This window comes from Macaca nemestrina, chromosome 5 (genome assembly GCF_043159975.1).
Source record: "Macaca nemestrina isolate mMacNem1 chromosome 5, mMacNem.hap1, whole genome shotgun sequence".
Classification (NCBI taxonomy): domain Eukaryota; kingdom Metazoa; phylum Chordata; class Mammalia; order Primates; family Cercopithecidae; genus Macaca; species Macaca nemestrina.
Genome location: NC_092129.1, coordinates 35,528,121 through 35,552,848, shown reverse-complemented (window position 1 = coordinate 35,552,848; position 24,728 = coordinate 35,528,121). Strand labels below are relative to the sequence as shown.

The window sequence follows — 24,728 nt, the reverse complement described above, 5'->3', positions numbered from 1 at the left end:
TATTTCAGTTCTGCAGGCATATCAAGTGTGTTGCATTTTTATTTTATTCTGTTAGCCTAGTTGTGCTAATCTCATACCTAAAATTAGCATCTTATTACTGCTTCATTTTCAATATAGATTAATCACACCTCAAATGAGGACTGACTTCTTCTGCATAGAAATAAAAAGCCAGTTTTGGTTTAGTGAGTTTTAGGCATAGCCAGTTTTCACTCTGAAATGCTGTGGAATGTTCTCATTTAACATTGCTAAATCTACCAGGTGTTATCAATGAGTCAGTTATAATCTATTTGAACTCCCCCCACACAAGAGGTGCTGGGTGCCACTGCTCTAATGTGTACATTAAGACCAGGCAATAGTCACTAATTCCCCAAGGCTTGCTCTTGGACATAACCATTACTGACTATTATTTTTTTTTTTTTTTTTTTTGAGACGGAGTCTCGCTCTGTCGCCCAGGCTGGAGTGCAGTGGCGCGATCTCGGCTCACTGCAAGCTCCGCCTCCCGGGTTCACGCCATTCTCCTGCCTCAGCCTCCCGAGTAGCTGGGACTACAGGCGCCCACAACCGCGCCCGGCTAATTTTTTGTATTTTTAGTAGAGACGGGGTTTCACCGTGGTCTCGATCTCCTGACCTTGTGATCCGCCCGTCTCGGCCTCCCAAAGTGCTGGGATTACAGGCGTGAGCCACCGCGCCCGGCCGACTATTATTTTTTTAAATGAAACTATCTTTATTGTTTTTTCTGGTAATAAAAGAGAGGTTATAACTTTTTTAAAGGGAGAGACAGTAGAAAATGTAAGTGATCCATAAGTCCCATGCTCCCAGAGATAGAGAATTTCTTTCCAGTGTGTATGTGTGTGCTTATCAATATACACACATATAGACATTCACATCCACACAGCCCCCTCTTTCTATGTAGGCTGATATTGTGATTCTTGGTTTTTCCTCCACTTAATAGTACATTATAGTTGTTGGTCCTTGTCGTTACCTCATCATTTTTCAGCAGCTGTTGAATGGATGAGTGATGGTTTACTTAACCCCTATTAATGGACATTTAAATTACCCCTCAGTTTTCACAATTATTACACAGCTTCAAAGATTATACTTGTTTGTACATTTTTGTATGTTGATCTCATTGTTTCTCCAGGGCAAATATGTTCAAAAGTGGAGTTGGTATGCCACGAAGATTGTTTTTTGTTTTTGTTTTTTTGAAATAAGAGTTTCACTCTTGTCGCCCAGACTGGAGTGCAGTGGCACAATCTTGGTTCACTGTAACTTCCCCCTCCCAGGTTCAAGCGATTCTCTTACCTCAGCCTCCTGAGTAGCTGGGATTACAGGCATGTGCTACCACGCCCAGCTAAGTTTTGTATTTTTAGTAGAGACGGGGTTTCCCTATGTTGGCCAGGCAGGTCTCGAACTCCTGACTCACCTCAGGTGATCCACCCACCTTGGCCTCCCAAAGTGCTGGGATTACAAGCATAAGCCACCACTGCTGGCCCACCAAGGGTTTTTGACATATTACCAAATTGTCTTCCTTAGTGGTTCTGCAAACATAGACTGCCACTAGCAGTTTGTGAGCATATGTTTCCCCACAGCCTTGGCAACAACTAAACATTATTAAACATTAAAAAAAAAGCTTTGCTAGTCTGATCAGGAAGAGCATTTTTTTCTCCCTTGTTTAAACTGTGAGGAAAGAACCTTCTTTGTATTTTTTCAGTGCTAGTGAAGTTGGAATACGTGCATGCATATGCTACACACGGGCACGGACACACACACATAATTTGCATTTCTTTTGGTTGCCAGTTTGTGTCCTTTGTCCTTCTCCCTATTCAGGTGTCTGGTTTTTTCTCTTATAGAGATTAGTTGAATGGATGCCTGATGGTTTACTCAAATAATCCCTACTAATGGGCATTTAAATTATCCCTAGTTTTCACAGTTATCACACAGCCTAGTAATTTGAAAAGATGAGTAACTATGCTACATTTCCCCCTCAATTTAAAAAATTATTATTAAGGATTAAAAATAGCACCAAAAGTGGGGAGAGGGACAAGACAGAACTGACCACTTAGAGACAAGCAAGCCATATCCACAGTTTCGTTTTTTGTTTTGGCCTAAATGGTGTATCTTAGAATTTGAATCAATTATTAATGCTTAAAAATTAGAAGATACTCAGCAATTTTAGAAAAATCCGAAGCCCTGATGACATTGAGCCTGCTCTCCCTGTGGTTACACTGCTGGTGCTTCGTAGGCGTGGCCAGCGTCAGTCTGGGAGGAGCTCTCTAAGTCACCACAGTGCTACTGCCTGTCATATCCTGTCTTTATATTGAGGCCCTTGGGGCCCAGTCTCCTTATGCATATATATTACCCATCTGGCCTCTGACTGTGTTGGGGTGGTGGTTATGACTTTGTTACCCTGTCCTAGGCTGTGTTTAAGAGTCTGGAAATGTAAAGAATATTTAATGTTAAACTGCCTATAGAGCATCTTCGTGTCTCTCCTTCAACCTTTTTTAATAAGGAAATAGGATCTTAGACATTAACGTAACCGCCACAGGTCACCTGTGCTAAGTAGAGGTTCATTTATCTCAAGGCTTTTCTGTTAGATACCCCAGATAACAATTGTTTAAACATGTAAATTTTGTGGGTGGCATCAGAAGGGAGTTTTGCTATGGCAACTAATTAACAAGTTTATGTATGTGTGTGTTGTTGTAAAGATACTCCTGTCCTTATGAGGATTACAGTCCAAGGACATATCGATGCTTTCTTGCATGAAAATAGTTGAGTTAGCATTAGGGCACATGTGAGTCTGGACCTGCTCTGTCCGGTATGGTAGCCAATACCCACTTGTGGCTATTGAGCACTTGAAATGTGGCTAGTTCAAATTGAGATGTGTTGTAACTATGATAGTTACTGGATTTCAGACATGAGAAAAAAGTAAATTATTTCTAATTTTTAAGTGAATTATTGAAATAATTTGGATATATTGGGTTTAATAACTACATTAAAATTAAATATACATGTTCCTTTTTATTTTTTGAAATGTGCTTCTAGAAAGTTTACATTCATTGCTTACAGTATATTTCTCTTGGACAGTGCTGATCTGTGGAGGGTAAGAGGGGTGAAGTGAGAGGAAAACCTTAAACTAATATGGCACGATGCAGTTTAGATTGTTTGTGTGTGTGTGTGTGTGTGTGTGTGTGTGTGTGTGTGTGTGCGTGAGTGACAGAGAAGGAGAGAGAGAGAGAGACTGTTAGGGGGCAGGGAATAGTGTTTAAAGATATCTTTATTTAACTTTGAGGAAAAGGATTTTTTTCCCATGCTCCCTCAGGTAAAAAGTGAGAGAGTTGGGTCTATAAATTTCTTTTGATTCCCACTAACCTTCCTTTTTCTGAAAGATGAAAGCTTGTTAGTATTTTTAAGCTCTTATTTGATGCTACAGAGAAATGTTTTCTCATTGCTACCCAACTTATGAACCTAAGGGTGACAAAAGCTCAGCTCTAATAGAGTATACTGAGTGGAGCCTGACCATAGTTCATTTGTTTTTTAAAAGAAGCTTTAAGATTTTATGGAACGCTTTTATATCAAATTCCCAAAAGATTTGACCTAGCAGAGTGAACTAGAAGACCTTTACAGCTTTAGGGCCAGCTCTGCTACTCTTAGAAACTCGTGTTACGGCTTCGGTGATTTGAGGAAACCAGTTTTTTAAAAAAGTAAGAGTCCTCGTGGGATATCATAGATACGGTTAATCAACAAAGAGAACAGAAAAAAGAACCTGATGTTTTTCCACTTAAACAAGAAAATTGGCAGATGAGAGTAATGGTAAACATGGGAGTTAGTAAAGACATGATGCAATTCTGTTGTTTTTTCTTCCCCCGTTTCCTCAAGCACTTATTCTTCAGTCTTACGTTACAAATTAGTCCCTGGTACTTTTCACTTCTGGATTCATTAATCTATATTATGAGTCCGTTATGTTCAAGGGACTATTATAGTTGTGTGTGAGAGAGGAACGCATAGGAACATGCATAATGTTCAGGGCACAAAAATAGTATGTTTGAAGAGAAGCCTAGATAAAGGGCTGTGAAGGTTGACAGGAGAAATGCTTCTGATGGGCCAACCAAGACAAAGCTCTCCAGAAAGGTTGCAGGAAAGCTCCTCTGTGCAAAGCCCCAAGGGCAGTCTGGATGGTTGGAGATTGGGGAGGGAGGAAAGAGCACGTGGGAAAACAATGGGAAGGATGTTGGGAAAGCAAACCTCCATTGGTTATGTGTAGAGTTCTCAGCACAGCTGGAAATATTTGTTCAAGGCAAATTGCAGACAGTCTTACATGTCATGTCCTTTAGTAATATGAATTTATCAGTAGTGTGTATGATTGACTGAAAAGCTACTAGATTAGATGAAGTAACCTGTAAAGACACCAAGATACTGGTTCAGACAGTTAGTAGTGGGGAGACTGAACTGGACGTCTCTAAGAGTAAGATTGAATTTAACTTGGAAACAAAACCAGGAATAAAATATCATATAGGAACATCATAGGAACATGTATAAAAATTAAATCCAGTATTTTTTCCCTTTTCAGTCAGATAGAGCTCAGCATCTGTATTACTCTTTGAAGTAAAGTTATTTTAGCACGTAGGCCTTTGAGAGTAATACAGTTCATTCACAGGACGCAGGGCTCAGGAAGGTCAGCCCAGTCCCGAAAGGCCTGAAGATGGGACTTGGGCCTTAAAGGACCCACAGAAGAGCCTCCTGAGAAGGTGGGGACTCCAAACAGCGTGAGCATGTTCCGGCAAACCAGGAGAAGCAAAAGCATTTTGCTGAATTATTTGTAGAACAGATACTGTGCTTCATTTGACTGCAGAGAATAACACTGGATTTAATTTCTCCCTCTACTCAGCAGATACACAAATACCTGTGACAGAGGAAGATGGCAGTAGATTAGTGATAGCAGACTGGGTGTAAGCAGTTCTCAAACTTAATGGTCTCAGGACCACTTTATACATCTAAAAATCACTGAAGAGCCCAAAGAGATTTTGCTCATGTGAATGATATCTATTGAAATTTATCATAAGTCAAAACTGAGAAGTTTTCCAAATATTTATTAAGCTAAAAATCATCACATAGTGAAAGAAGTCTGTCTAGAAAGACTGTGTATGTTGTGTGATCAAACTGTATGACATCCTGGAAAAGGTAGAATGATGGAGACAGTAAGAGGGTCATTCGCTGCCACTGATCTCAAGAGTCTTAATATTGGGAAGTTATCAAGCTCATGGTGGCCAAAACACCATTTTCCACATTCTAATGTTCACCTAAAAGCTTGAATTTTATCATTGGCAACAAGTACTGTCAATTGTTTCTCTTGAGGCGACAGGCTCAACTTCATTTTCAATAAAAGGTTTACCTAGTATCCAAATTGAATAAGGTCGTTTGTCTGTCAATGATTCTCTCAAGTAAGAAATGTGGTTTATGAAAAAGCTGCTTCAACTCACAGTGCAGACATTCGCATAGATGCTTTTCCTCTAGACATTGTACTTCTGTATGCAGCGGGAGTGGCGTGTGCATACTTCCCATTTCATCACACAGAATATTAAAAAGACACACTCAGGCTTGAGATGTAGAATAATTAATATTTCTTCTGTTTCCTCAAGGACATCCTTAAGTGAAACTGTCTTCTCTATTTTACTGTGAGTGCACACTGGTAAAGAATAAGGTGTCAGGCTGGGCCTAGTGGCTCACGCCTGTAATCCGAACATGTTGGGAGGTTGAGGTGAGAGGATTGCTTGAGATCAGGAGCTCGAGACCAGACTAGGCAGTATAGCAAGAGCCTGTGTCCACAAAAAAATTTTTAAAATTAGCTGGGTGTGATGGTATGTGCCTGTAGTCCTAGCTACTTGGGAGGTTGAGGCAGGAGGATCCCTTGAGTCCAGGAGTTCAAGGCTGCAGTAAGCTATGATTGCACCACTGCACCCCAGCCTGGGTGACAGAGCAAGACCCTGCCTCTAAAAAAAAAAAAAAAAAATAAGGTTACCTCAAATATAGTTTGATTCCTCTGCTTTGACTTATGTAGGCTCAGCTGCCAATAGGTTTACTCACCGTTGTTTGTCTACACCATTGGTGAAAATGCCAACACACTGGAAAGGACATAATGTCTTAGTATGATAATGAAAACAGTTTTGACTCTCTGATCCCCGTAAAGAGACTGAGCCATCCTCAGGGGCCGCAGGCTACACTTCATGTATATTTTAGTGATAATACAGACATTTTAAGAACTGACTTTTTTCTGGGTTTAACCAAATGGAAATTTAGCATGCTTGCATTTTTGGCTCTGGGATTTTTATTGTGTTTATTTATTTAATTTTTGAGACAGTCTCGCTCTGGCAGCCAGACTGGAGTGCAGTGGCGTGATCTCAGCTCACTGCAACCTCTGTCTCCTGGGTTCAAGCGATTCTCCTGCCTCAGCCTCCTGAGTAGCTGGAATTACAGGCATGTGCAACCATGTCCGGCTGATTTTTGTCTTTAGTAGAGATTGGGTTTCGCCATGTTGAACAGGCTGCTCCCAAACTCCCCACTTCAGGTGATCTGCCCTCCTCAACCTCCCAGAGTGCTGGGATTACAGGCATGAACCACTGTGCCCAGCCAATTTTTATAATTTAAACAATGGAAATTCTGTTTAGAAATTAAAATCAAATATGCAAATTGAGGACCAAAGAAGAATAAAATGAAAAGTTCAGCATTTGAAATAACTGTCAAATCCATAAAGTATCATTTAAAATTTGATTTTACACCTGAGTGCACAGAGTTCAATTTTGCTTAGGAAATGCAGTGTCTTAAGACAGAGTCTTGCTCTGTGGCCAGGCTGGAGTGCAGTGGCACGATCTCAGCTTGCTGTGATCTCCGACTCCCAGGTTCAAGTGATTCTCCTGCCTCAGCCTCCCGAGTAGCTGGGATTACAGGCGCGTGCCACCATGCCCAGCTAATTTTTTTTGTAATTTTAGTAGAGACGGGGTTTCACCGTGTTGGCCAGGATGGTCTCGATCTCCTGACCTCCTGATCTCCCTGCCTCGGCCTCACAAAGTGCTGGGATTACAGGCTTCAGCCACTGTGCCCAGCCTTAAGTAAATATTTCATTCCTGTTTTCAGAATCTTTGTTTATATTATTGCTCTGTGGTAATTGAATGTTCATTAATCTGAAGAAATGTTGTTTTCTTGTGTTATTTGCATTGTTGTATTATTTGGGGGAAAACCACATTTTTGCATTTTTATTGAGACTTCTCTCTAGATGAGTGCTGTATCATTTAAAGGCAGCATTGCTAGTGTTTTCTGTCAAATGCTTCTTAAAATTAATTTACTGAGTCAATTTCTGGAGTAGAGCACTCAAGATTGAGATCAATACATGAGGCCTTTGTCTCTAGAAACTCAAAGATTGTGCTTTTCAGGTAAGATCATAGAACTTCTGTGTATGACCTTTTTTCACCACTGCTTATTGGGTGCACTGAGAGGGATAAATAACTCTCCGAGCCCTCTGTGAGTGCTTAAGACATAGAATTACACCTGTGATTAGATGAAATTGAGCCACATTGATCTATTCTCACACTGGCCAAAAGAGGGGGACATAGACCAGGGAATGTGACTATAGTAGTTAGAAATGTTTACTGACATTGTATAGGCCGGGGTGGAACAGTGACACTTGGAAACAGAACAGTAGTATGAATGCTTTTATTTTTGTTGACTTGACCACAATTCTAATACATAAAGTATAATCCATATGCTTAACAGCTATTATCTTACCCAAACTCAGGATGAACCTTGTGATATTGTAAAAATGAAAGCATGTTGAATTAATGTCTATAATTAATGCCTGCCAGTTTGTATTGGCAAAGATGCCCAGACTTCTATGAATATGAGTAGAATTCAAGCTTAGAAAAAGAAAAGAATATTCTTGAAACTTTTACAGCTTTTACATGAAGAGCCAGTGCCTAGTTTTCAGTTTGGTTGGAATATGTAATAAATCATTTAGTCCCAAATTCTAGCCTGTAAAAAAATTGTCAGATACTAAGTTTACTTCTCACAGACATCTCACAGAGGACCGAAAAGTACAATATTTCTTATGTACAATATTTCTGATGCTTATGTAGCAGTGAAATTGGTGATTCTATCTTTATCTCTTCTCTTTCCCAGCTCAAAAGCTAATGAACGGTTTAGTACTTAGGAACATATTTCTACATGTGTTTAAGTGCAAGAAACAGTCAAAAAAGATACGTGGATATGTAAATAAAGTCTTCATACAATAAGTTACTCCCTGTTCATCCACAGCAATAAGAAACTGGGATGTTTTGACACAATATCTAATTAACTCAGAGTTAAACTTGATTTGCTGATTTTTAAAGAATGAGAAAGTAAATAAGTTGGCAATAAAATGATTCTGAAAGCTGTTTAGAATCCTAAGAGCACATCAAGGTTATCATTTATAATATTCATTACCAGAAAAAAAGTTTATTAATGGAAATAGATTACATTTTGAGTTTATTTGGGTAACTATGTCTTTTTCTCTCTATTTAGCTCAGTAAATGTTGAAGTTTTTTGAGATCAAGATCTATTCCCTTCAATTCCGACATATGCTTAGTTTCCTATAATAACTTTGAAACAAGTTTAATGTTAGCTTTTCTTTACAAATTTATGACTCATTACAAAGTGAAATTTTTATTTTTGATGAAAACAGATGCAAAGAAATAAAGTGACATAGGGCCTAGAGAAAATGGAGACGAGAATCCTAAACATTGTTCTCTGTAGGTTTTCAGGCCCTGCTAGCATCAGGGATTTGTTCTTTTAATAACATAAACTAGGCAAAATGGCAGCTGTGTTCAACAAATGATGCATATTTACTAAACAAAGCAAATGGAAATACCAGCTCTGAAGGAACAAGAACAGGTACCATGACTAAAGGTGTCATATAACTGCCAAATCCAATTTGATTGGTAGTTGAATCCATTTCCCTTTATCATCCCCCACATTTCTTTTCATAATTACTAACCTAAAAAAAGACTTTGTGTTTTCTCCATTGATTTTTTTTCCCCCTCCGGCCTAGAATCAAGCAGAAGTACTAGTGAGTAATGAAATAGCCTAAGGCAGACAACAGGGTAGAAAACAATGAAGTTGATTAATCAATCTGTCCTGAATAATCAAGAGGCTGTAGTATTATCTGTGATAAATCTAAATGGTAGGGACTTTTTTCATTAAAGCAAGACTTACTTTTACCTAACCAAAAGAGTGTACATTCTAATTGACTTTGGGACCAGTGTCTCTTGGAAAAGACATTAATTACCACTCTCCACTGTCCTTTGTGATTACCTATCATTTGCCAAAAGTTTCAACCAAGTTGAAATATACAATGAAACAACTGCCTCCTTAAAACCCTTTGCTCTTTCAGGGCCATTGCACCATCATGGGTTGTTTTAGTCTTCTCCACTTACCTTTGATTGTGGGCTTCTGTAAGACTCTGTGGCTTTCACTTACTCCTGTGCTCACATGAGACTTAGTTCTGTCTGTTGGTTTCACTTATCGCTCGTTCTGATGCCCAAATCTAGATCCCTAGGCCTAATGCTTCACCCAGGCTGTAAGCCTTCATTCTCTCCTTTTTTTGAGGTCCCAGACTGCAAACCTTATCCTTTCTTATACTTCCTTCTTCACCACCACACTCTGATTATTCTTCTTAGTGGTGCCTCTCAAATTTCTCTCCCACCTGATTTCTGTGGTAACCACTCAAGTTTGGGTCCTGGCCGTCTGGCAGGAATGCCTGACATTTTTCAGCTTCCTCATCCAGCTGGACTCCTGCAGTGGTCTCCTGACCGTTGTTCCTGCCTCTACTCCTTGCTGGCTTCAGCCTATTCATCACACTGAAGCCACAGCAGTGTTTTCAAAAGGTAAATTATACCATGACAAACCCTTCCTCACAACCAAAGAAGAGGCAATCCCAACCTCCTTTCCTGGGCTTATCATGTCCTGCATGAGTGGCCAACCCCAGGTTCTTTGACCTGTCTTTTATCTCTCCGTGGCTCTTGTACTCTGCCCTGGACCATTGCAGTAGATTGCCAACTGGTCTTTTCGTCCGAATGTTTTTTCTTAATTCATTTTTTTTTTTTTTTTTTGGTCTATTAGATCAAGCTGGTACTTCTCAGGTTATTAAGAAAGAATAGACCTAATATTTTGTACCTTTATTTACTACTCACTATACCAATGCTTAACTTTAGTAATGTCCATTTCTTCACTGTCCTATTCCTCCCATTCATTTCTGCATCCTTACTGTCATAATAACCAGGTACTTCTTCACCTCCATGCCTCTTTCCTCATTGTGTTTTTCCACCTGAAGCACCATTTCCATTCATTTTAGCACAAAGAAAATGGGCTTTGACTTTCCCCCTCCCTGAGTATAACTTTAAAATCTACCCTGGTTTCTCTCTTTAAATTCTTACTATGTGAATTGTCTCTGTTTTATGCTAATAAATTCTTTTGCAGTGAACTATTAATTGCCAGTTGCTTTCAGCATACTTGTCAATTCTCCAGGTATTACAAGGCCCTTGAGAGTGGAATAGTGTCTCATGCTTGTCTTCTGGTAAACATACTATTTACTGTAAGACTAGGCAGACAGTAACTGTTGATTACTTGACTGAAAATTTGATGAATGTTGCCTAACTTTTTTTCAAGCCTGTGTTTTTGGAATATTTAAGCCTTCTATTTTTTTTCTCTCCTAGAAAACTATTTTTTAAACAACACTCAACTTTGTGAACCCCTGAAGATTTTTTGACCGTTCCGAGTCTTAATACCACACCACTATTCCAGCGAATTTATGCTACAACTGGTAACAATGACCAGAAGCCTGAAGAATTAAAATGCCGACACCAAACCTTTCCTTACCAGCTCTGGTCTATATTGCTCCCATGCATTTAATATATTATTTTGTTTTATAACCACTTCTAAATATTCTTGGTTCTTTCTTTTTTGTTGTTGTTAATTAAGGGGTTTTGGTTTTGTTTTCTGTTTACTTTGTGTGCAACTACCTGCTTTTAATGACTCACTTTGATCAAATGACAGTGAACAAAGCCAGCCCAAGCTGGTAAGGTGCTGTTCACCTGAACAGGTGCTGTTGTGCAGAAAGGAAACTCTGTGACTAATTTAGATAGTGGCTTTCCTTCTTCTGGATTCTTTTCCTTGAATTCTCACAGTATATATTTACGGAGTTTCAAATTGCAGTAAATATACTGTATGAGAAAATATTAATACAGATAAAAAGCATTTCTTACATCCTGAAAATTTTCTAATACTTGAGAATTTCACAGGGATGTTTTTTATATTGGACCCTTTTGACTTTCCAGTCCTGTGACTTTCTACTTTTAGTAGAGAGTCAGAATCTCTGGACTGGAGAATTATGAAGAAGTTCACTGACTGTGCACTGTGCTTAGAGACCCTGCCGCACCACAGTGCCAATGCTTGTCAGACACATGCCCTTCGGCAGCATTCCAGAACAGGAGGGAAGAGAAAGAGAAAACTCTTTCTTCCCTTCTACTAAAAGATTCAGGCAGCTTAAAACCTTAGTGCTTTCTTTCTTAACAAACCCAAATTTCAATTCTTTCCATTGTTTGAACACTTGGGTAGAACTCTCGCTTTGTATTAAACCTCCTTGTCTACACGTGTAAAACTGACCTTTTGTTATTGAGCAGGCCTATCTCTTTCAGCTAGTTTGATGATTCACACAGGTTTGAGGACGCTGGGGAGAAGGGGAGGGGCTGTGATGGTGTTCTGTTGGTTACAAGAAAGTTATACCATTTAAAGCTGGTACCAGAGACCTGATAGGGACTTATTAACTATATTGAACATTTTTTCCTTTGCCTTTGACCCTATGTATAGTTATGATGCCAGATTAGATTTATAGCAGCTTCAAGTTGTATTAAATGATATTTTGCTTCCTGTAATACTGTTACAAAATAAAGTTTGTTTATTCTCTAAACTTGTCACTTCTCTTTTTCTAAAGGTTTTTTAAAAACAAACTCGAGTGATTTTTTCATCAGAAGTCTTAGTATTTTGTGAAAAGGAGCATTTCAAAATCTGTTTTCAGCTCTTCTGTAATTTGATGATGCTGCCAACATCACTATTTGAAACGGTGAAAGCGACGTTGAAAGTTTGTAAATGTAATGTTTAACGTGCCAGATTCCTTCTGCCTGGTTACATAATCCATTCCAGCTTTTACAAATTCTCCAAGGGATATTTTCGCTTGTTTTCTTTGTGCATTTTTCATTTTGTTTTCAGGAAATATTTTAGCTGTACCATCTGAATCTTGCTCCTCTGCTTCATGTCCTTCTTTACTTTGTGTCCACTGGCCCTCTGTGTTTCAGGCAAACTAGGCCCCTGAGGGGCTGCATCCCAGTCTGATTGGGATTCTTTTTTGTAAAAGTTTCGTTGGGGCACACCTGGTTATGGTGCTGTTATCAAGCAAATAACCAACAGGGTACATTTCTTGTGAAGTGTTATATAGAATTTTTTTCTCTAGTCATTTAAAGTAAGTACATTAAATATAATTTGCATAACTGTCGTCTTTGAGATCTGTTTCCACTAAATTATCTCTCGCCTTGTGAAAGGCCTTTCTCACTTTCTCTATAATTATTACAAAAACAACAACTCCCTGGAGAATCCAGTCTCAGCAAGCTAAGCCTCAGAAATACTGTGGAACCAAATGTGATTTTGCAAATGTATGTCTCATCAGAAAGTTTGTATAACACTCACATTGAAATCATCGGTTGAGCTTCCCTGGGTGTCTTGAAGACCATATTTGCAGTGACAGGAAGAAAGTTTGTCGTCACAGGTCCTGTGGACTAAGAAATTTAGTGTGCGGGGATTAGGGCTCAGTTTTATTCAGCTGGGACAGCAAGAATCGGGTTTAGGGCTCGGGGGCCATTGAGAGAATCTGTGGGAATTAATACCCACAGAGCCACTTGAAACAGTGGTGGTAATTATTCCCACCTGTGACTATAGGCACACGGCTGTCTTTGAAAAAAAAATTGTATTATAAAATGTTTCTCTGGCTGTTATAATCTCATCTGGTAAACTGGGCTAAATGATAGAATAAATAGGAAAGAAAGTAGATCAATAAGATTTTGGAACTCGGATTTGAAAAATTTGAAAAGTGGAAAGAATATTTTTAAATCTCCAATCTGTTTGATGGTAATTATACATTGGATGGTATTTTTGAGTACATGTTTTCTGCTGTCTTCTGCTTGTCACTCACATGTTAGACTGTGTGTCATTGCCTACATTGTGATAAATTCGAGGCCTCTTCTGACTGGCACACCAATTATAAAGTCAGAAAGCAAGAATCTTGTGAGCACACTTTGAAAATTATAATAACTTTTTCGTAAATGGAAATCAGAAAATTTATTTTCAAAACGTGCTTAATGTCGTGAATTCTGAGAGTTATCAGAGTTCTGAATTTTGATGGTTATCAGAGTTGTGAACTCTGATTTCTGATACTCAGTCTTGCCAAAGAACTTGAGATTTCAACAAAAAGCTGTTCTTATTATCTAGGAATATTTACCTCTTCTGAATTTTCCAGTTGCTAAATTATGTCTGGAAAATTCTGGAGGCTGTTACCTGGCCAGATTATTTTTTAAAAAGGTTTGCAAATAATATTTCAGAAAACATAAAATTTCTGTTTTATCACCTAGGTTTAGGATGTCGAGCAGTCATGGACCTGCAGTTTCCCAACACCAAATTGCCAAATTACCAACATGATTATCAAGAGGGATGGAAAGATAATATTTACAGCTTTGAGTTCATTCTATTACATTTTTAGCTGGTCACAGTGGCTCATGCCTGTAATCCCAGCATTTTGGGAGGTAGAGGCAGGAGCATAGCTTGAGGCCAGGAATTCAAGAATAGCATGGTCAACCTACGGAGACCCTGTATCTACCAAAAAAAGAAAACCAAAAACAAATTCAAGTGAGGCTGTGCACTCCTGTCCTGTAGCCAGAGGCTGAGGTAGGAGAATCACTTGAGCCCCAAGAGTTTGAAGTTTCAGTGAGCTATGATTGCACCACTTCACCCCAGCCTGAGTGAATAGCAAGACCCTGTCTCCAATATATTATATAATATGTACATATTATATATATATATATGGTTTTTGGTAAATTTATTGAAAAATAATGACAATGTGACAGAAATTAAGGCACCTATTAAAGTGTTTTATTGAAGGTCTCCAGTTGGAGAAACATTATCCCTATTGGTGAACTGTCTCAGATTAGAAACTGTTGAAATAAGATTAGAAACTGTTGTAGTGAGACCATTTCGGGTTGTGGGAGCATTTCTGGCCCCTGGTGAAAGGCCTTGGAGCATAGGTTGCAGCTGAATGTAGGATTATGTAGGGAGATTGCCGACTTGGTCTAGGTGGAGGCCAAGACAGCTTGTTTTGGCAGCAGGAATGCAAAGGACCAAAGCAGTTCAGGCCTGAATGAGATCTTAAACTGGACCTATGAGAATGAGAAGAGCAAAGGCGTGACTGTGTGGCTGCTTGGGAAAGCTGTGCTGGATAAAGGATTTGACAAATTTGTTAGCAGTGCCTTCAGGAAGATGATAAACCCTGGAGACTTGTTCCTTAATGGGAAAATGAATGTGTTTCTGCTCCTCTCTACATATAAAAAACATTCATGAATCTAGTCAGTTTCATTGGAGATTCTCTATTTTCATTGGATGGCAGAGAAAGAAACGGGTCTTGCTCTGAAGTACTTGGTAGTGCTTGGTGCTAAAAACATGTCTGTATAGAGCTCATCTGTTATCACAATAGCTGAGATGGTGGACCAGCACCTGCCAGAGCCGGAACTGGGCTTCTAAAGTGCCCATTATTAGAGGAAGATGGAGCAAACCTTGATAGCTGAGCCATGAATTTGGCTGGCAGCTGCCTGAGATAGGAAGATGATGTGTCCTTTCACACTTTCTGTTAAAGAAAGCATTTTTACATAAGCTGATTTCCACCAGGGGCTAAAAAGAGATCTCTCCTAAAACTGAAAGAATATTGTTATTCCTTCCATATGGCAAGAGCACTGTTATTCTGAATTAGTTCAGTCTGAAAACCGCAGCTGACATTTTCATTGTAATCAAGGGCAGTAAAATGCAGAAATGAGTGTCTTTATTCTAGCAATAAGTTTTATATTATGCAAGAAGTGCAAATGGAGACTACTCACGGAATGGGTATCAACAATTTTAGAGTGGGGCTGAGGGGAAGAAGCAGTAAAAATCCAGCACTGGTGGTGTATTATTGCTTTGGGTCATCCACACAACCTTTTGTATGACCGTAGGCCACCACTGAAACGGGCATTTCTTACAGGTGACCACATTGATTATGTTTTATAAAGTGGATCACTCAACCTGTTAGTGTCCTGCACAAAGATTGGAACGTAACCAGTCTTACACTTAGAATGCATTGAACATCTTTGATTTATGTTAACTGGAAGAATGTGGGGAGCACAACAGTAACCACAATCTAGTTTAACTACCCCTAGAATTAAGTTTCTTTTCAATTACTATGTTGTCTCTTTTGGGCTCCCACTGAAAGAAGAATTGCAGTGAAATGTTGACTTCTCTGCATAGTTAGAAATAGCTCCCTGTATTTTGGTATTACAGGCAAAGACTTGTATTCTCCTCCTCAGGAATTATGTGAACATTCCGTTCTTTCCTTTTCCTATTACCAAATTGCCAACATTTCCACATCACATCATTTTGAAAGCTACATTTGTGGGTGAAACATACCTAGTGTGGGGATACTCCACTTGTTTTGTTCATGTTTGTGACAATAAGGATTTGTAAAAGCAATCAGAAAAAGGAGAGAAGCAAAATCGGGTCCAAAAATGATACCTGAGCAGTGTCATTTAAGAGCTGCTGAACTACAAGAGGAGCAAGTGGAAATATTCTTGCATACAGAATCTACTGAGCTCTCTCCAAGGCATTCTTCTTTTGCTATTCATTGGATCTCCACCAAGGTTTCTTCACCTCTAAAATCAGAATAATACGGGTTCCCATGGGATTATGTAGTAAGGTGCTACAGAATTTTATTTTTTAAATATGCCCTTTAGAGCAGACACAGTCACAATAAAAGTTAAAAAGTTACAATGTGTCCAGTGTATATACCCAGGAAATCTCTTGGTACTTTTCAAGAGCTGCTGTTTTACTGAGTCTCTGAGAAGTCCTCTCGGATAATAGCTGCCACTTTTCAATAAGGTTCAGAACGAGTATCTTAGTATTCTTTCTATTTTGCTATGGTTCTAGTTTATCAACCTATTTTATTAGCTGAACTGTTGAATGTTGCTTGCTGACCAGTAGAAACTCATTGTGCTTTAGTTATTGGAAAGTCCCCAATGTCACGTCCATTTCATTCTCCGGTACAGGGAAGAGCCATCTTTGGGATTATGTTGGCGATCACAAGTCTGGGACAGTTCTTCATTAACTGAAAGGAAAAATATTAGTTAATAATTTGGAGACATCTGAGTGCCACTGGTCATTTAGAGTTTATAAGGGGTATTGGCCAGCATATCTGACACTGAGCCTTGGCAAGTCACAGAAGTCCAGGTCTTCCAAGCAGGTCATATTACAGGATCTATCCTTACTTCCTCAGCTACAGCCAGTGGAAATGTAAAGGCTTCTTTCCAAAGAATGGCCCTGGTTAGAGCAGAAAAATTACCACTGTAATGAGAATTGTTACATGCTAAGTATATTTAGATTTTGTTGATTAAGTTGAAACCCCCACAGCAAGTCACAGTGTCTGCCCCTGCTCATCCCTCCCAAAAATGTGTTTGGGCTTTAAGAGTCTTTGGACAGGTCAAATTAGTTTCTCCCTTTTACCTTTTGGCATATTTTACGGATGACTCTATTTCAACTTTTTGCAACCTGCTCATTCCTTAACCCCTTAATATATAATTTCAGTTAAAGCTACTCTACTAAAATATTAAAACTCAACCATGGCATCAAATTACTGAATCTAGTGGCATTTTCCAATCCCTAGTTTTCTTCCTCAGTAGCATTTGACACAACCCCTCTCTCAGCCTGCCCCCATCGTTCTCCTCCCTTTGGCTTTTATAGTGTGCCACCTCTGTGCTTTTATCTGCTCCTTGGCTTCAACTATTATGTCTGTGGTGATAACTAGATTTGATCTTTAGCCCTGAGATCCCTTTTGAGATCCTGACACATATTCGTTGGGATCTTCCTGGCACATCAGAAGACACAGCTCTCTTCCTGAAACCAGTATACACAACTGATCCTGCTTTCACCCTCAAAAATTTTGTTTTCAGAAGTATAATTAATCAAGCCAGAGACCAGGAGCTTCTAATCTCATGGGAGATAACAAACATGTTTATAGACTTGAACCTGAAAATGCTCTCCTAGGCTCCCACATAAAGCCCATGCAATTTATCCCTTGCTTGATACCTTGTATGCCGTGTACCCCAGGACACATGCACTTTCCCTCACCAGGCCTCCACAAATGCTTATCATGTTAGTCAGGGAACGTACATATGCGTTGGAGAGTGAAAAGCCCCCAACGACATGGGCCTCAAGATTTAATAGCCAATACTTACTGAGTGCTTGTTCTGTCCCAGGCACTGTGTGAAGCTCTTTGCAATCTTTGTCATTCAATTCTTGTGATGACATGATGAGCTAGTCATCATTATTAAATTACTGATGAGCAAACTGGGGCAGAGAGATGTCATGATGAAGTAATTTGCCCAAGATCAGAGAAACTGATGAATTCAGGATTTGATCCCAGGCAGTCTGACTTCAGATCAGCTGCTGAGTCACACTGACTTTCCGTAGATTATCACTATTTCAAAGGTATTCCTTTGAGATGGCCCATGGCTTAGACTTTTAACTCACTGAAATATGAGTAATTTATTCCCTTTTATTCTTAATTACCAATGGCTAGCTGCACAATAGGGTGCTTTGAATGAGGGAGCAGTATACAGATTATAGAGCTGAAAATGGGTGACCTGAAGCATGAGATAGAAAAAAAGTGAACTTGTAAGAGTGGAGAGAGAACTGGAATGGAGAGGCCAAGAGGAAGCTCGTCAATCTACAGTGAATCATTTACCCATTGAATAAAGTGTCTCTCTGCTAGGCACCAAGTGGAGAGTGAGAGAAGTGAAATAATGCCTCCCTCACCTAAAAGAGCTTGCAATTTGACTGTCATTTCATTTCGTTGGGTCTATTTAGGAGTGTGTGCAGAGAGATTCGATAGGCAGGTGGCCTTGAAAACGCCCAAGGTCGTGGTTGTGGAAAATCCTGCAAGCAATGCAGTGTGCCCTGTTAGATCACAGGTAAAGAAATGTGATCTGACTCAGGCAGATCTTTATGTGGAAGAATCACCATCATCAATAATTATTATGACCCCTGTTATATTAAGAGATTGATCAAATTCTTCAAAGATTTTGTAAAATTCTTGCCTTTTTAAAACTGTCCCACAGTTGGTGGTAAGTTGTTTATCTGCCTGGACCAAAAGGATTCAACAGATAGAACCCCTACTGAGGACTCGATACTCCAGAGGTGGTATGTGAGTGAAGAGGGTTATCTCAGGAGCCAGCCAGGGTTCGAATCCTCTTTCCACCACATTCTGGGTAGGTAACCTTGGGCAATGTACTTAATTATCCCAAGACTATTTTAATAATAGCTACTGTAATGCTATAATGACACAAACAGTGCCTTCTTAGAATTCTCAAGCCAGCAGGGATAATAATGACTAACAGTTGTTCGGAACAGGCACTGTTAAGAACCTTATATGTGGCCGGGCGCGGTGGCTCAAGCCTGTAATCCCAGCACTTTGGGAGGCCGAGACGGGCGGATCACAAGGTCAGGAGATCGAGACCATCCTGGCTAATATGGTGAAACCCCGTCTCTACTAAAAATACAAAAAACTAGCCGGGCGAGGTGGTGGGCGCCTGTAGTCCCAGCTACTCGGGAGGCTGAGGCAGGAGAATGGCGTAAACCCGGGAGGCGGAGCTTGCAGTGAGCTGAGATCCGGCCACTGCACTCCAGCCTGGGCGACAAAGCGAGACTCCGTCTCAAAAAAAAAAAAAAAAAAAAAAAAAAAGAACCTTATATGTATTACCTCACTTAATCACCATACCAGTCCTCTAGTATGTCCTGCTGTTATTTCTATTTTACAGAGCAGGAGACTGAAGCTTCAAGAGGTTGAATAGAGTGAATATGAAGTTCAGTGAAAGATGCCTAGCCAGCCTGTATATTATCAGTACTTTAGTTATTTGTTTTAGGATGTACATTGCTGAAGACCAAGACCTGGTCAACTACCTGACTTTCTTTTTGGGTCCAACTCCGTGCAAAAACGTTTAGGCATTTCAGTAGACACATTTAAAAAGTTTTTAAAATAATGACTATTTTTGGCCATGTTTGTCATTTTAGACAACAATTTGTTCCTGATCAGGGTGATGGTGTTTTGGGGGTGGGGTGGCCTGGAAGTAGAGGTTTGGGAATCTCAGGACTTCGGGAAATAAGAAAATGAAAACTTCCAACCTAGAAGGTGCAAAATGTCCATGACAATGGCTGATGCAGGGTTTGGCTACGGGAAGTTCAAGACTCACACTTCCACCCCCAGAGCTACTCCTCAAGGAAATTGACACAGATTGAAGAGTGCGGGATGTTAGAGAATTTTCTTTCTTCCTTTGTGAGAAAATTGATGTTGTCTACATACTAATTAAATGTACATGCACCATTACCTCCTAAGGCTTGAAGTGTGGGGATTAATGTTGAGTGATTACAATACCTCCACATGCTTTCCATCACATCTTAAAATGGCTCTCTTGTCTGACAGACCCAGCTGTATGAGACAGGCAAGCTGGTTTTCTGTTTTAGAATGCAGGACTCTGGGGTTCTGCGAACATGCCAGTTAATCTGTCAATGTCCTTCTCTTTACAGGAACAAAATAGAAATGATTACACTTGCCATAACCCTAGTTGGAAGATTAACGACATGACATTTGACCATCTGTTTACAGTTTTTTAAGTGGATGCTGCGAAATGGAGATACAAACTGGTGATATTTTATTTCGAGTCCAGTCATCTCATTTGCCTTCAAACTGGAGAGAAGACAGTACTACTTACCCTTAGGAAAATGGTGCCAGAAAGAACTATAATTTTTCAAAGCTACATACTCTTAGAGTTTGGGTGGTTTTTCTTGTTAGGAGAAAGGCATATTTGGAATTAAAGCAACCAGATCAATATAAAAATGAAAACATCCATAGTCTATAGTTGACTGCTAACACTGGAAAATATAATCAATAATTTCTCAAAAAAAAAAAATAGATGCACTGATTCCATGTGGGAGAGGAGGGAAATACAACCAAAAGATGGTTTGAATATAAACTTCAGGAGAGAATATATACTACAGCTTGCCCATCAGCTGCTACCCTGACCAGGAATCTGTCAAAGACACCATCCAGGGCCCCCACTTTCCTCACCCAGCTTGTGTTGGGCCCAGTCTCAACAGAACAAAAACTGCCATCAGGGAGGACTACTTTAGTCCACTCAGCTATGCTGCCCTTCTTACAGGAAAGGGGTCTGGATCCAGACCCCAAGAGAGAGTTCTTGGATCTTGCACAAGAAAAATTCAGGGTGAGTTTGTAAAGTGAAAGCAAGTTTATTGAGAAAGTAAAGGAATAAAAGAATGGCTAGTCCATAGGCAGAGCAGCCCCGAGGGCTTCTGGTTGCCCATTTTTATGGTTAGTTCTCGATTATATGCTAAATACGGGGGGATTATTTATGCCACCCCTTTTTAGACCATGTACGGTAACTTCCTGCCGTTGCCAGGGCATTTGTAAACTGTCGTGCTGGTGGGAGTGTACCAGTAAGGATGACCAAAGGTCACTCTCGTCACCATCTTGGTTTTGGTGGATAGGTTGTGGGTGGCTTCTTTCTGCAAACTGTTTTATCAGCAAGGTCTTTATGACCTGTATCTTGTGCTGACCTCCTATCTCATCCTGTGACTTAGAATGCCTCAACTGTCTGGGAATGCAGCCCAGTAGGTCTCAGCCTCATTTTACCTAGCCCCTATTCAAGATGGAGTTGCTCTGGTTTGAACGCCTTTGACATCCTCACTAAGCATCCTCCAGATGGTTGGCCGCCACTGGTAATAGTGCTTCCAGTCATTAGTGTTCTTTCCAACAATACATTTCAGATGAGACCCCCATTGCGTTAAGTAACCGATGCACAAATTTTTGTTCTGCCATGATAAATAGCTCCTTCTGCCTCCTCAGTCACTCTTCCTGTAAATCCTACCTGCAGCCTGGAAGCTCCAGGCACACTTCAATTAGAGCAAGCCCAAGTAGGAGACAATGGGGAAAAACCACAGAAAATGGAGGCTCATTACCTGGCTGAGGGTGCCCCCTTCACTGCAGAGGATCCTGCCTCTGGTGAAGTGCTCAGCCCTGACATTTGGGGAAAAGACTTAAGGGAAAAGTCCAGGTTATTATTGTAGCTCTTTGATCAGACATTTAATGAGGCCAGAGTCAGAAACATACAGATTTGCAACATCTCCTCTAACTTCTGCTGATTTTGACAGATGCCTTATGTGGTTTTCTAGAACTGGGATTATTTTCTCTTAGTCTAAAAAACCCATAGTAAAAATCCATTCCAGTATCTGGGACAATCTCTGGTATATGATAGACTGACAGATATTTGTTGAATAAATGAATGAGAATTATCACTATCCAGAATATGACATAAGTTTGGAGTAAGCTTTAAAGTTGGTGTAACGGTTCTACCCAGTGATCATGGACCCTCATCGTGAGAGGCTGACATGCTTGCTTTCCCTTGAGTTAGATCCTATGCTACAAAAATAAAGGCTCTGAGATGGAAGGGACAGACTTACAGTTGTGGGCAAGTCTAGAAGTCAAGAAAAGTCACTAGTGCGTCAGAATTTGGAATGAAGAAGGGGGAAGGAAGTGTGAAGAAACGAGGTTATTGGGAGCCTCTGCTCCCTTCACTCAAATCCTTCAGAAGTAGTTTCAATTGTATTGAGTTACAAACTTGTAGTAACTTTTGTCTGAGACTTGATCTCTAGATCACTTGCACAGTCAGGGATGTGCTGAAGATAGGAGGGCATCACCATGCAATCATCACAGAGATGTACACACATGGAGCGGGCTGGCACTTGGACTGCATTTCCCCTGCATCAGCCCCTGTGATGCCAGGCCGTACCCTGCACGTTGACTTTTCCAGGGCATTCTAAAGGAATGTGATTGATACATTTATACCTCAGAATTATCTAAATAAAATACCATAGACCCATTTACATGTTACATATTACAGACGTTTTTCCAGGAACGAGTAAAACTATAAAACAGATTCACCCTCTTTTTGCAGAGTCTATCCCAAATACCAGATGTCCCACTGAATTAACTGGCCTGTAATAGCTGGGAAGTAGAGGCCAATAAAGGATCTTGATATCCATGAGGCTATCTAGACCTGTACTTGCTGCAGTTTTTGAAATACTGAAAATTTCATCTAGCCAAGGAGGCAGCTGGAGATGAAACTTGGAAACTACAGGAAGTCTCCAAGTCCCCAATGGTGACATCAGCATCCTTTTATTGTCCCTGGGACGTTCAGTGTTAATGGGAGGCTGAGATGCAGTGAGTGTTACTGATGGGAATCTTTGCAACAACTCTGAAAAACTTTTCGACTTGGAAGACACTGAAGGGAAGCCATGATTAGGGTATTGGGAATTTCTTATTTTCTCTTCCTTTTTGGAGGCTGCTTCCGGGATTCAGTGGTAATGAATGGCCGGGTGACAGAGCATCCAACAGACTGGTCTTAGGGCAGTGGAGGATAAACTGACTTAACAAAGAAAAGGATTTATCACATGACTATTATAGAGTGAGGCAGAATATGGCTTGACCAATCAACAAAAGGGCTGTTCATAAAAATGAGACACACAAAAAATGAAAGGCTAGGGGGATATTTGAGTAAGTTATGATGAAAAACTTGATTCCATGACATACTCTCTGTGTCTTCTAGGATTACTTTATGTTCTCAATCTCATCTTAGGAACAAATATCCCTCATTGCACTTCTGTTAGTTAGGCTATATATTATAGCATTCGTGATTTAAGATTTTGAACATCTGTTTATATAATAACATACATGAAGGCATTTCTTGGACCTGCCAAGCTTTTGTGGAAGAGGAGGGGTTTTCAAATTTGTTTTAATATGACACTATCCAAATTAAGAAATATGACTGGTCTTTGTTGATTTTGCTAAAATAGTTATTATCCTTGATGATATTAATCTCATGTGTACTTGGCACAGTATTAACACATAGTCTATCTAATTACAGCCCAGTTTCATTAATTTTAATTATAGCAGAATAAACAGTGTCAATCCAAGACCCAAATGTCCATTCCAAATCACCTTAAGTTTCCTGAGTTTTTTAGTTTTGTTTTGTTTTTTCCACCTTAAGACTGTAATCCCATGGAATGTTTACACCAAGGTCAAATATTTATCTATCAGGGCTTTACATTTACAAAGACTGTGACAGCAGAATGTTTGGAACATTCCCTGACCAGAAGTTCAGTGGATGAGAAAATTGTGTGTGTGTGCACACACATGGGCGCATACACACGCACGGACATGCATGCACATGGCCACATAAACACATCTGTAGAGAAGGCAGACCATGATCAATGTTTTCACGTATGTGACTCTATTGCCTTGAGAGAGAGAGAGACAAGCAGCCACACGTCAAAATTGCTGATTCACAGTGTATCTGTGAAGTGCTACAGGTGAGGCCCCCTACAGCAGGCCTTCACATCCCGGCACAAGATCCACACGGTGGATCAAACTTGGCCAGATTGGTCAAGGAACTTGAGAGAACACTGATTGAGAGACCTACAAAAAAAAAAAATGTGTTTCTCCTGGCCAGAAAACACTGACAGTGCATCAGTATATTTCAAGGTGTGCTGTGGGAAAGGATGCCCAAGTCCTTCCATGTGTAACCTCACACTTACCCTCAATCAGTTTGATCCTGAAGTAGGCGATGAGGAGGAGCAGCAGCAAAGTCACAGGGAGGAAAACCCCAGAGAACAGGAACCAACCAGGGAGCTCCCTCATGAAAGCTGACAGTATAGAGCCCATTGCCAACCACACAGACCCCACGGGGACCGTGGGAGTCACAGTCGGGACCAGGGCAACTTTACTCTGAGGCTGCACTTGTTTTCTTCTGGAGCTCTGGCCTTTGTTCAGCATGTCTCAGTGGAACTTTGTGTGGACTTTGCTCTATTTAAATAGCCTGCTGAATTCTGATAGGATTGCTGGCAGGTTACTCTGTAACTCAGCTACTAAGTGTAGAGGAATTGAAAAGTCCGTCTTCCAAGCTCTTTCAGAGATAAGTATGTATCTGGCAGGGGGTAGGGATGACCCTGGGAAGCTGAGTTTTTTTTCTGTGACAAGTTTATTTGGAATGAAAATTACCTGACCAAGCAAACCTCGTTATTACATATATTCTTTCTATGTATTCTCAGACATAGAAGAGTTTTCCCTGTATTTCCTAAATTTTAGAGTTAGAATTTTCTTAATAGTTATGTCACTGTACCTAAGTACTTATGTCTAGAAAAAAGTGAATTTTCCTTTATGCATAGTTGATACAACTAATATCAAGGAAAGAGAAACGAGGCTTTTCCCACATGTAGAAATTCTTCCTCGTATTCCT

At 40.0% G+C, this 24,728-nt stretch overlaps 2 protein-coding genes across 34 annotated transcripts in view; one reads left to right on the top strand and one right to left on the bottom strand.

Annotated features, from left to right (window-relative positions):
- LOC105465604 (erythrocyte membrane protein band 4.1 like 2) overlaps window positions 1–11,989 on the top strand; it is a 227,147-nt gene extending 215,158 nt beyond the window's left edge. For all 33 annotated transcript variants that reach the window (XM_011714133.3, XM_024787870.2, XM_011714131.3 and 30 more), the window contains one exon: window positions 10,737–11,989. The gene's annotated coding sequence lies outside the window, so the exon portion shown is untranslated. The remainder of the gene's footprint in view (window positions 1–10,736) is intronic.
- A 4,070-nt stretch (window positions 11,990–16,059) lies between these two features.
- LOC105465603 (small leucine rich protein 1) lies at window positions 16,060–24,273 on the bottom strand. Its single transcript, XM_011714112.3, has 2 exons — window positions 24,028–24,273; window positions 16,060–16,471 (listed from the first exon to the last, which is right to left on the bottom strand). The coding sequence occupies exons 1-2, from the start codon at window positions 24,263–24,265 to the stop codon at window positions 16,386–16,388; spliced, it is 324 nt and encodes a 107-aa protein (XP_011712414.1). The 5' UTR covers window positions 24,266–24,273; the 3' UTR covers window positions 16,060–16,385.
- Window positions 24,274–24,728: the final 455 nt, after the last annotated feature.

Excerpts from the sequence above, each read along its gene's own strand:
- LOC105465603 (XM_011714112.3), bottom strand. The coding sequence starts at position 24,265 with ATGCTGAACAAAGGCCAGAGCTCCAGAAGAAAACAAGTGCAGCCTCAG. Across the intron at positions 16,472-24,027 it reads CAGGATCAAACTGATTGAGG|TTAATGAAGAACTGTCCCAG; the intron begins GTAAGTGTGAGG and ends TTTTCCTTTCAG.